Below are 12,932 nucleotides of genomic sequence, written 5' to 3'. Positions count from 1 at the left end.
ACATTTCTTCCACAAGGCAGGAGGGAGAGTCAAAGATGGTAGAGAGGCAAAAGAAAGAGGAAACAAAAGACAGCTAGGAAGCAGCAAAAGGAAAAATAACCTTAAATCAAAGTAGAATAAAGAATCAGACAATACCACCAATGTCAAGTGTCTAACATGCCTCCCCTATCCCCCCCTCTTATCTGCATTCACCTTGGTATATCACCTTTGCTACATTAAAGGAAGCATAATACAATGATTCTATTAGTTACAGTCTCTAGTTTATGCTGATTGCATCCCTCCCCCAGTGCCTCCCCATTTTTAACACCTTGCAAGGTTGACATTTGCTTGTTCTCCCTCGTAAAAGAACATATTTGTACATTTTATCACCATTGTTGAATACTCTAGATTTCACCAAGTTACACAGTCCCAGTCTTTACCTTTCCTCCTTTCTTGTGGTGTCTTACATGCTCCCCACCTTCCTCTCTCAACCGTATTCATAGTTACCTTTGTTCAGTGTACTTACATTGTTGTGCTACCATCTCCCCAAATTGTGTTCCAAACCACACACTCCTGTCTTCTATCACCGTGTAGTGCTCCCTTTAGTATTTCCTGTAGGGCAGGTGTCTTGTTCACAAAGTCTCTCATTGTCTGTTTGTCGGAAAATATTTTGAGCTCTCCCTCATATTTGAAGGACAGCTTTGCTGGATATAGGATTCTTGGTTGGTGGTTTTTCTCTTTCAGTATCTTAAATATATCACACCACTTCCTTCTTGCCTCCATGGTTTCTGCTGAGAGATCCGCACATAGTCTTATTAAGCTTCCTTTGTATGTAATGGATTGCTTTTCTCTTGCTGCTTTCAGGATTCTCTCTTTGTCTTTGACATTTGATAATCTGATTATTAAGTGTCTTGGCGTAGGCCTATTCATATCTCTTCTGTTTGGAGTACGCTGCGCTTCTTGGATCTGTAATTTTATGTCTTTCATAAGAGATGGGAAATTTTCATTAATTATTTCCTCTATTATTGCTTCTGCCCCCTTTCCCTTCTCTTCTCCTTCTGGGACACCAATGATACGTACATTATTGTACTTTGTTTCATCCTTGAGTTTCTGGAGACGTTGCTCATATTTTTTCATTCTTTTCTCCCTCTGCTCCTTTGCGTGTAGGCTTTCAGATATTTTGTTCTCCAGTTCCTGAGTGTTTTCTTCTGCCTCTTGAGATCTGCTGTTGTATGTTTCCACTGTGTCTTTCATCTCCTGTGTTGTGCCCTTCATTTCCATAGATTCTACTAGTTGTTTTTTTGAACTTTTGATTTCTGCCGTATACATGCCCAGTGCTTCCTTTACAGCCTCTATCTCTTTTGCAATATCTTCTCTAAACTTTTTGATTTGATTTAGCATTAGTTGTTTAAATTCCTGTAACTCAGTTGAAGGGTACGTTTGTTCCTTTGACTGGGCCATAACTTTGTTTTTCTTAGTGTAGGTTGTAATTTTCTGTTGTCTAGGCATGGTTTCCTTGGTTATCCAAATCAGGTTTTCCCAGACCAGAACAGGCTCAGGTCCCAGAGGGAAGAAATATTCAGTATCTGGTTTCCCTGAGGGTGTGTCTTAGAAAATTGCTCCACCCTTTGATGCCTCAGGTCACTGTGCTTTTCTGCCCAGCAGGTGATGCCTGTTAGCCTATAATTCTTGACTGGTGTGAGGAGGTATGGCTGTGTTCCTCCAGGCTCTGGGGTCTGGTTCTGAATGGAAAGGGCCCCACCCCTTTCCTCCTAGAGAAGACAGAGCCCCCAGGTGGAGGTCATTAGCATTTAAATGGTCTCGCTCTCTGCTTGTGCTGTCTCCACCCTTCTCCGCTTCACAGCCCTGGAAACTGAAAATGACTGGGGCTTTCTCCACTGAGCCAAAAAAGAAACAGATAGTCCCCTTCAGACCCAGTCCAAGGCGACCCTCCGGCTCTCCCAGGTCAGTCGTTACCCAAAGCCTCTGTCTGTTTTTTGGGGATGCGTACCTGTAGTGAGCAGTTCACACTCGCTACTTAAAACCCCAGTTGGAGCTCAGCTGAGCTATATTCGCTTGCTGGGAGAGAGCTTCTCTCTGGCACCATGAGGCTTTGCAGCTCGGGCTATGGGGGAGGGGGTCCCACGACTTGGTTCCGCAGGTTTTACTTACAGATTTTATGCTGTGTTCTCAGGCATTCCTCCCAATTCAGGTTGGTGTATGATGAGTGGATGGTCTCGTTTGTCCCCCTGCAGTTATTCTGGATTATTTACTAGTTGTTTCTGGTTTTTTGTAATTGTTCCAGGGGGACTACTTAGCTTCCACTCTTCTCTATGCCGCCATCTTGCCCTCATCTGTTCTCTTCTCACCCCAAACCTCTCTCCCTAACTCCACACACATATACACTGGCTAAAGTTCATATACTATTCACACCAATTTGTTCATCATTCCCTGAAAAAAAACAAAACCTCTTTCATATCTGCCTAAAATGCTATTCTCATCTCCCTTAGCTGCCTGGTAAACATCTACTTGCCTTTCAAACTTTAGTTCAATGGCATCTTCTCTTTAAAGTTTTCTCCATCTCTTCCAGATAGATATGGTGACCAACTATCCTGGTTTTCTAGGGAATCTCCTGGTTTTAGCACTGAAAGTCCCACATACCTCAGTCCCAAGCAAACCTGGATGGTTGGTCACCCTGCAGAAAGTTAGACATTCCCTCCTTTGAGCAAACATAGCCCTTTGTTCATATGTCTATTTCCACATTGTATTTTGAATACTTGTTACTTGTTTACAGGTCTGTATTCCCTCCTGGACTATGAATCCATAGAAGGTAGGAACTGTGTCATGGTCATATTGATTCTGTGGCAATTGGCTCAAAGTAGGTGCTCAATAAAATGTTCACATTGCCGAATGAAATGAGAGACAAAATACATCAATATGTTTTAAATAAGCTGGGAATATAACACGCTTGAATATACAAAATATTAAAACTCAGAACCTAAAGTAATCTTTTAAAAATATAAAGAGACACAGAGAATGAAAAAACATTTTTTTTCAGTTGAGCAGACCTGGTATGTGGTAACTTCTGTCTGCCCACTGCTCAGTGTGGACAAAGGAATTGAGCTCCATGAGCAGTGTCTGTAAAGGGCTGCCATCAAAGGGAGGGAAAAGTGGAAAAGGTGGGCCACGATATGGAAATCTGCTGCAGGCAAACCCAGAGAGGAAAAGGGGGAGAGAACAAGTGCTCTCTGGAACTTGAAACTCACTCTTCTCAGGCTTATCCTTGACCAGAGAAGGTGCTCTTGATTAACTTCTATTGCGTCATTAAACAAGGTCTGCTTTCTGCCTGAGGTGAGGCAATATAGGCCCCATGACTTACTGACCTTACTATAATGTTAGAAAGACAACCTTGGGTTTAAAAAAAAAAAAAAAAAGGTGACTTTCTTCATTGTGATATACACATTACCCAGAATTTTCTGATTTTCCAGAATTCTTAATAAAACTCTCTTGACAATAACATGTAAACTCCAATGTATGGCAAAATTTACCTAAGTAGTAAGAGAAATCTACTTTACCAAGTTGAATAAATAATTCAATTTACCTTATTGGTAATTTCCTCAGTTAAAAAAATCAAAGCAGTCATCTTACAAAGTTATCGATTTCACCAGAGTTCTCAAAGCAATCCATGTGTACCTAATAAATTTTCTTTAAGGCAGTTTTGCAACAGGACAAGCCATTTAATTAAAGAACTTTAGTTTGTGACTTCAGTTAATTGTAAATGTTTATAAAGTTTTGGTTAAGATGTTAGAAAAAAAACCAGGGGACTTACATGGTAATGTGTTAGTAACCAAGAGAGACCCCAGCACCAATATAAAGACTCACTTTACAAAGAGAGGAGGGTGTGGTACACAATTTCTTTGTAAGTTCAATATTTCAGACTTAAATCACATTTTGCTATAGAAATAATGTTATACATGGTGGGTAGTCTCCCAGCCGAGCCCACAAAAATTGATTTAATACACAATGTGACTCAACTATAAGACCAAGAGGACTACTCATTTGTGTCTCAGTATGTTTATAAATAATGTTCATGGGAAGTATTAATAGCTAACATTTATTGAATGATTACTATTAGCTCATGTAATCCATACAGTAATCCCCTGAGTTAGTGTATATTATGATCCCCAATGGTCAAATAAGAAATTGAGGCCTGTGGGATTAAGTATACTAACTTGCCCAATATCATACAACTTATAATGGAGGAATCAATATTTGAGCCCAGGGAGTGGGAATCCACAGTCTATGCTCCTAACCACTGCACAATATCACCTCTCACTGTTCCCACTAGGAGCTCTCCTAGCAGAGGCAAACAAGGGTTCCTCAATAGATGAGGCACATTGAGCATGCACCACTGTTTCACTTAATATTCTTCCACATTAAAGAGAAAATGGAACTTCTTGAGGTTAATCATCCTCTACCTGCTTGGACCCGGGGAACAAAGGGCAGGGACCCAGTTAAAGAGGTTTTCTACTGTATTCCTAAGTGTGTGTGGGTGTGTATACACACACCCACACACAATATAGAAAACAAATTGAAACGGAATTTTTCTGGTGGAACCAAGAGCCCTGCCCATGTGACCTCCTCGTTAGCACTTCAACAGCCCAAGGAACTTCGTGGAACTCTAAGGCTTCTTGGAGCTCACCGGTAAACAACAATTTAGTCAAATGCCACTCATTTTAAGACATAAGGAAATGAAGGCTCAGCGACAAGTAACCTATACCACGTCATGGAGCTCCTGACTGGCTGACCTGGAAATAGAACTCACTCCTCCTTCAACTGGCATCTGGTAGAGGCACTAGAATGCTCCTGTCTAGTTCATTGGCCACATTCATTGGCCACACCTACGTGAAAAGTGCTGATGAATCTAAGCACTGGGATCATTCTTTAAAAAAGCAAGCTACAGCAAAAAGGTCAGCCTGGTTCTTGGGATAATTTCAGAACTCTGGCTCTCCCAGCTACAGAGCTGAGAGATTGCTCTAATCAAGTTAACTTCCCCTGCTGGGAGGCTTATCTAACATATCAGAGTATCCTTTTATCAGAATGCAAAGGGTCTTCTAAAATGTAGCAGCCAAGTTAGAAAAGAGACTAATCGAAATGACAACAAAGGTCAGAAAAGATCTTAATTATCAAGAGAAGCTTGATTTTCTTGGTAAAGTCACTTCTCATTGCAAACACACACACTTCAAATGCCATAGGATTAAAAAAAAAAACATGAGTGGGCATTTCAGTGAGAAAATGCACATCAACACACTCCATGACTTGTCTCAGTAGAATGCACTTTGATTTTGAGGGACTTAACTAATTATTCCTAGGTCTGATACCTATTAAGGCAATAGTCATGTGCATTCTTGGTTTATTCCCTAGCCATGCTTTAAGAACACTAAGGAATGATAATAGTGAGATAAGGGAATCAGTTTTGGTCATCAGTGGGTCCTTTGTTGCCACATTTTAAAATCCTTCCTCTTCACCTGGTTAGAGGCTCTTGGATTTCTAGAGTGCTGTGGAATCAGTTTCTTCTTTGGCTGTCTTCTGAGCTGTCTGTTTCTGAATTACAATCTAAATGAGACTTGCAGCTTTCTTATGGCTAAGCCCCATTTTCCTTTGCTGGATTCCCGACAACCTGTGATTCTTAAGAGCTGTCTCTCTCTTGACAGGCAATTTTTTTTTTTTCTGATTAAAAAGAAACACTGTTACTGTTATATAATTATTTTAGTTGCAGTTATCCCAGATTACCCCTCCTTTTAGGCATAGGTTTGCCCTCAAAGTAGGAGGAGTGTCAACAAACCATCAATAAACCTTGCTGTTCCATAGTGACTTATGGAAAAAGAAGGGAATGCTCCCAGCTCTTCCTGAAATATATTCAAAACAATATTGACTGAGTGCTAGCAAAGTATGCTTGCTTCTCTGGCACTCAGTAAGTTTATGTCTGACTTTAATTCCAAATGAGCACGCGCCACCAAACCCAGACATTCCAATCCACAGCACAGGTTCCAGTGGTTGGAGGGAGCTAGAAGCAGTTTGGCCCTTAGTTGCTGTTTTTTAGTTGCTAGAGATTCTCTTATTCTGCTTAACTCTCTTCTCTAGACATACAAGCTAACCAGAATTTCCCTGGTCCTCTAATAAAGAATAACTAATATTTGTGTAGTGCTTTAAGTGCAGGGGGGTGTAGGAAGCCTCATAGTGCAGACAACAGGTCTGAATTTAGATTCCTGCTCCCCCTTCTCCCAGCCCATGCACTCCTAATCATGAGTATTCAGACTGATGGCTTTATTATGCAACAATATGTGCTAGTGTGCTAGATACTTAGCAGCTAGCACATTTTAATGAACTCAAAATCCATTTTCAGGAGAAGCAAAATTGAAAAAGAAAAAGGCATATCATGGAGGAATATGCTGAACCTAATGTCGTTTCTTTTTTGATAGTGCTATTGGACTGGTAAATCAAAGCATGCCATAGAGTGCATCAAGATTTCAATAAGGCTTTGACAGAGGTACTCATGATATTCTCTAAGATGAAACAGAGAAACATGGGCAGAATAATAGTGAGTTATTTTCTGGTTGAACAACTATGCTCAGAGAGGACTGATTAAAAGTGGTTTATTAGTCTGGACAGTATTCTATAAAGGGCTATCCACAGAGCTTTGTACTTGGCCTAATACTGGTTACCATTTTTCCCTAGGGGTGGGAATCTTGCCTCCTTAGTTCTGAAAGCTTTCCAGGTAATTCCAATCTGCAACCAAGGCTGAAAACCACTGGTGTAGGATCTGTGGTTCATATACTATGCTACATACTGTTTTTAACATTGAGATGTCCCTTAACGATACCAATCACTGATTTCCAATGATCCAATATTTGATACAGTTTCATAGATGTATAGCATTCAATTCTAGGATAAAGATTTGGAAAACTACACATATAAAAAAAGGTTCCACAGGGTCCAAAAGGGACTTCAATTGGATGTCACTGGGAAATTTCACAAATCCCAAATTTCATCAAAACTAGGTGACAAGAATAACCCTATTATGTGTGAATGCAGTTAGTAAAGAGGTACTCTCTTGGTGCTGAGAAACAAAACAAACCAAAGATTAGTTTTACAGAAATGAATGTGCTTCCTTGCTTAGAATCTGGTGATTATAACCACAGGTTTAAAAAAATGCATATCTTCAATTAACCACAAAGTTGGAGAGCTCTGCAGAACACCAACACTGGATTTGCCTATTCACAGGGAAAGTTTGATTTTAACTATAATCACTTTGGCAAACAGAAGGAACAAGGCATTTTATTATTGAAAGCTGCACTATAAAATGTCCATGGATCACAGAACAAAATGTCCAAGGCCAATTATGTTGAGTAGAAAGACTTCAGGCCATGGAGGACGGTACAAAACTTGTCTCCTTTCTGTCTCTGGAACAGTACCACTCTCATAACTTCGGTACAGTTATTAACTCTCTGACCTTTAAAAGGCATTTTATGAGCAAATTAGGTCAATTGCTACAAAGCAATGTTACATTTAAAAAAAATCCCAACCACTTTATAACTGGTGGGGGGTGGGAGGAAGGGAAGGAAAAGTAACTAATTCCTTGCATCAACAATATGTTGAAAGGCATCTGCAATATTCATAGAGGGTTTGCTCATTTGTAACTGAAACAACAAAGACAAAAAAGCCATAGTGAAATGCAAACCTTCCAATGTATAGACCCAGACGTTGCCCTTAGCCTCTCTTGTTCAGTGTTACCTGTTTATGTAATTGTACTAAATGAACTGTTTCAAGTCCTTTACTCCTTGATGGGATTGGTATGCAGCCAATGGGGAGAGGAAGTTCTTGGGGGAGTGGGGAATCCAATGCCCCTTCACAAGTGGGTAAAAATCACTCTAAGCGTCCTTTCTCATTTTCCTTTCTTTTCTATTCATATATAGATTTCTTATTATCTATCTATCCATCCATGCATCCATCCATCCATCCACACATGCATTTCCTACAATGAGCTAGACAGTGTGCTAGGTGATTTACATATACTGTTTCATTTAATTTTCACACTAACTCTATAAAATAGATATCATCACCATTTTAAAAATAGGAAAGAAGCTTAGAAAAGTTTTAAGTGACTTGCTGGAGATCACAGAGCTTGTAGGTTGTGGTGTCAGGACACCCAGCTGTCTGACTACATGCACCATGTGAAATTCTTTTCACATCAACATGACATCCCCTCCTCTACAATTCTTGTCTTCCTTCCACTCATTCCCTTCTTTTCCCCTAAAAGCCTAAAACGTTGGATGGGTATTGGTTCTAGAGAAAAAAGCACTAACCTAGTTCTATTTTATACTGCTTTTGAAGCTCTGGATTATTTTCCGTTTTCCCTCCACATGGCCTGGTCACCAGAATCCAAGAAAACACAGGCTCCCTATGGGCTCATATTATATCTTTTCCACTCTAATCTCCCCATGGTTTCAGTAACTACATTTTTCAAATCTCAAATAAGGGCATATAGTTTGAGACATTGTTTTCTTTAAGAGAACATGAGGACAGCATATTGGAAATCAAAACTAAAAAAGTACTTGTGGCACCTAGCAGAAAGATAAGCCCAGAATAGGGTTGGCTCAATATGGACTTGATTGATTAATTGGAGGTTGATCACACATGGAGAGAAATGAGCAAAGTTAGAGTAAATCCTTTTCCATGGAATTCAACAGGGTGGTCTTTCTGATAGGTTTTTTTTGTTACAGTCTTAATATAATCTGCAAATACTTGTTTACATACAAGGCCGTGGATTCTAAGAGACAAGCTGTCAATTATGAGTTCTAATCCCAGACTAGAAGATGCCCATAAAGATTAAAACTTGTTTCCTCTTTACTAACAATTAGCAGCCTAGCTAAAGAGTGATCAATTGTAATTGGGGAACTGAAGAAGGTAATAAATGCATTACTGAAACCAGTTGCCATTTATTTAATCCTTAAATTCTGCAGGTTGTAAATTATTCATTAGAAGGCAAAAAGTGAAATAGCCATAATCGGTTTAGTGCCTCCAAACTCCAAAGATATAGAGGATAAAATCCATGGAAACAAGATGCCTGATGTGTTCTTTCACTACTATTTCTTAACGGGCAAAGGTGGTTAAACAATATGGGAAAGCCCAAGTAATTATCCTGATGCACTGGTCCATAGGTCAGGGGTGGGCTTGATTAAATTCATGGAGGTCTGACACACAAACGGTGGGAAAATGCCCCTTCTCTCCCACTCAGCTCTGCAGGCAGCTAATCACTGTGCACGTCTCATGTCGATTATCTCATGAGAACAGAGCAATAACCCATAGCATTCATTAGGGCATTCACTCCTATCTCTTGTTTTTAATCAGTACAGGGACTAAGACAAGAGGCCAAGTACCAGAGAGGAATTCCGAGGGATAAGGAAGAGGCGGTTCCGCTCTCCATACAAAGGAAATGCAGCTTCCAATTACAAAATGTTCAACTGCTAAACAACCTTGACAATCAGTTTGTAGGCTTCTTCACAGGTATAGAAAACCACATATATTTGACATGAGTATGGATTTTACAACCATAAGGTGAAAACATTTAACCATTTACTAAGGATAATGTTTTTCTTTTATACCAAGGATAAAATTCATTTTTATATTCTTAGCGGTAATGAAACAAACAATATGCAAGATGCCTTTGGCATTGGCACTGTGCAAGGTTTTCTGAGAGGAGAATTTGATTCTGTGCATATTTCCTTTTTTCAACCATGTATTGCCCTTTATATATATAAAACAACACAGCTTCTGGCTCACCCTTAGGCTATACACAACAAAATAGCTGCTGGCTCACTTCTGCACTGAGGAAGCATTTTCTTCATATTCCTTTGTTTCTTCCTCTGAATAGAAGATGGCAGAATTAAGCTATGAAATGGAGCTTATCTCTTTGTGGAGGCAAATGGACAATTTGAGGATCAAACTCTGATTCTGCAGTAGCAAACTGAGTTACCCAACCCAAACTATTTCCATTTATTTCTTATTTGACAGTCTAATTAAGTTTGTGGTCTCACCGAGGTGGCACTGTGTCTATCTCAGGGTTCCATTCAATACCCAGCAAGTTGTTGTTACTCAATAAATCATTACTGCTAATGAAACAAAATTTAATTTCAAAAATTATAGTTTGGGAAATGCATTTATTTACTTTTAAAAATTAATAATAAAGCAAGTGTTTCTTAGATCATTTAACCATGGCATGTAATAAAATACTCTTTTCACATCTTGCTTTAAAAAAATTACACTTTTTTTGTACCCCAGGGAGCAATACTAAGGAATTTTAAAGTCCTCTCTCGTTAGAAATACTGGTAACAATACACTTTAGAAAACTGTTGAGCCATCTTAAGATAAACTGAAAAAAACTCACAGTAATTTTGAAAATTATAACTTGGGGCTTCTATGTCACTTGTCCCAGGAAAGATCTCATACTTGTCACTTTTGGTAGAGACAAGAAATGACATTTGACCTCCCCCTTTTCTGGGGTTGGGGTACCTGAGTTCTCTTTTGACTTACCCTGAGTGGATTTTCATTAAGGTAAGGGGGTTCACCTTCCACCATTTCAATTGCCATAATCCCCAGAGACCAGATATCAACTTTTGGACCATAAGCTTTTCGAGTCACCACCTCAGGTGCCATCCAATAGGGGGTTCCCACCATAGTGCTTCGTTTACTTTGCTCAGGGGTGATCTGGGCACAGAACCCAAAATCAGCTGCAGAGAAGAAAAGTCAGTTAAAATCAGCTCAAATTAATTTTGTTTTACCATAGGTCACTTTCAGATATGGCTGTACCTTCCTTTGTTAGATACTGAGCTTCCACAACTGTCTAACTCATATTTTGTTACCTGATCTGTCAGCTGGTCCTGATATTAAAATGTCTGAAATAACTGGCTGATGTGGTGTCATTGTTACTAGTCCTCACTGTTCCCTCAATCTTACAGAATCTTTCAGTTTTCTAACTAGATATTTCACATCCAGCTGATGGAAGTCACTAGGAATTCTGAAATAGTAAATCTCCCAAATCTGGTTATGCTCTACAGGAACACAGTGTCAGAAAAACTCTACTTTGAACTGGGCTATAACTGCTTTCAAATCAGTCATTTTTAACAGCCATTATCTTCTCAAGATAAACAGTAAAAAAGCAGAGATTTCCTGATATTCTCTCCAACATAATCTGAACCAAAATACATACTCAATTTAACAGAGCCATCCATCCCAAGAAGAATATTGTCACTCTTTATGTCTCTATGGATCACTTGGTTTGAGTGTAAGAAATCCAAAGCTTGGAGGCACTATTGAATCAGAAAAAAAAAGTTATAATTATATCACAAAAAATTTATAAAAATTCTAAGTTTCATTTTTAGATAAATTTTGATTAAGGGCATGATTTTATGTTGTCAAGATTAAATGTTTTAGCACCAGTTTGAAAGCACATTACCATTTAAATCAGTGACACTATTTATCATTATACATGTGAAGGCTCTCAAGTAAGACTAAGACATGAAGAGTGATGGTGCGATAAGTAGCACTAATCATTAGCACAGTCAAACTAACCAATTATACTTTGACCTAGTTATCTGGAGGATATGGATTCAGCTTGGTCTCAGATAGATGTAGTAAGTTTCTGCTTATGTGGTATGGTTTAATTCAGCAGGTCTGTAGTAGGACCCAAGAATCTGCATTTAAAATAACTGCCCCAGATGTTTCTGATGGATAAACAGGCTTGGGAACCACTCTTAGGCTATGATGTAACTATAGGTACTTGTTTGGAAATGGTACTGTATTGTAATGCTAGAGGATGGAAACCACCAGGCCCATCACCTGAATTACAAGTTTGATTTATATTTGTTTGAGGAAGTGGGGGTGGGGGTGGGGGAATGATAGGGGAGCAAGGAAGGAAAAAATTTAAGGGAACAAGGTAACAAAGAACAAGCAAAGATGGGCTGAAATCATTTGGTTGTGTTTCCTTATCATAGGTTTGCAAGCTTCAGTGGGTCAGAGTTCCTACTTGTCTCTATAGTAAACCTCACCACAATGGATGTGTCCATAATGAGAGTACAATGAGGAGTGTGTTCTTTTTAATACTGAAAAAGATATAATAAAAATATTCTTAATTTGGCTTGAAACTAAAGGTATAACACTGTTACTGGAAAAAGAGACAGACTTCCAGATCCGCTGGAGGGCTGTGAATGATGTTCAGACTGTAGTGTGAAAGACAGTTACCTTCTGGCTGAGGAAGGACCTTGCTTAAATTACCTTCTAGAAAATAATAGGATTAAAAAGTGGTCTGTGCAAAAAGGCAAGTGTAATGATTGTCAAACGTTGAAGTTGAGAAAATTCTTGGTTGCATTCACAGTTCTTTCCCTTCTCTAAAGGCAGTGCAGCTCTGTGGGGACAGTGTCCACTATGATTTGGGGTGGTGTCATATTTCCTGAGCTCAGAGATCTGTGGCTTTGGACAGAATGGCCTTGCTCTTTGTGAACTTCCACTTAATTGACATTCTCCTGGGAATTGAGGGTGGCTGCCTTAGATTGCTCCTGCTCTACCCACAGTGCCTGCCAGTTTCTCACTAGGACATGTATATCATTGACATTCTTTTCTTAAATTCTTCTTGTTGTGCAGTACAGATATGTGCAGATTTTTGTTGTTGTTGTTTAAAGCCTGCAATCAATAAACTGTGAATCTGTGACAGTGAAAAAAAAGTGCTCTGTGTATTTTACCTGGTTCACAGTACACCTACAGTACAAAATAATTATATGGAAAAACTCCAAATCAGAAAGAAGCCTGTGCCGGTTTGTATATTTATGTCCCCCAGAAAAAGCCATATTCTTTAATGCATTTTTGTGGGGGCAGACATATTAGTGTGGATTGGGTTG

General features: G+C 39.2%; 1 protein-coding gene across 5 annotated transcripts in view; it reads right to left on the bottom strand.

The window, feature by feature from the left end:
* Positions 1–12,932, bottom strand: part of PAK3 (p21 (RAC1) activated kinase 3) — a 316,820-nt gene that overhangs the window by 14,997 nt on the left and 288,891 nt on the right. For all 5 annotated transcript variants that reach the window (XM_037821668.1, XM_037821667.1, XM_037821666.1 and 2 more), the window contains 2 exons: positions 11,249–11,348; positions 10,573–10,769 (listed from right to left, as the gene is read on the bottom strand). In XM_037821668.1, the coding sequence (XP_037677596.1) occupies positions 10,573–10,769; positions 11,249–11,348 (297 nt within the window). The remainder of the gene's footprint in view (positions 1–10,572; positions 10,770–11,248; positions 11,349–12,932) is intronic.

The sequence above is a fragment of the Choloepus didactylus genome, chromosome X (assembly GCF_015220235.1).
Source record: "Choloepus didactylus isolate mChoDid1 chromosome X, mChoDid1.pri, whole genome shotgun sequence".
NCBI lineage: Eukaryota > Metazoa > Chordata > Mammalia > Pilosa > Megalonychidae > Choloepus > Choloepus didactylus.
This window is presented reverse-complemented; position numbering and strand designations above follow the sequence as displayed.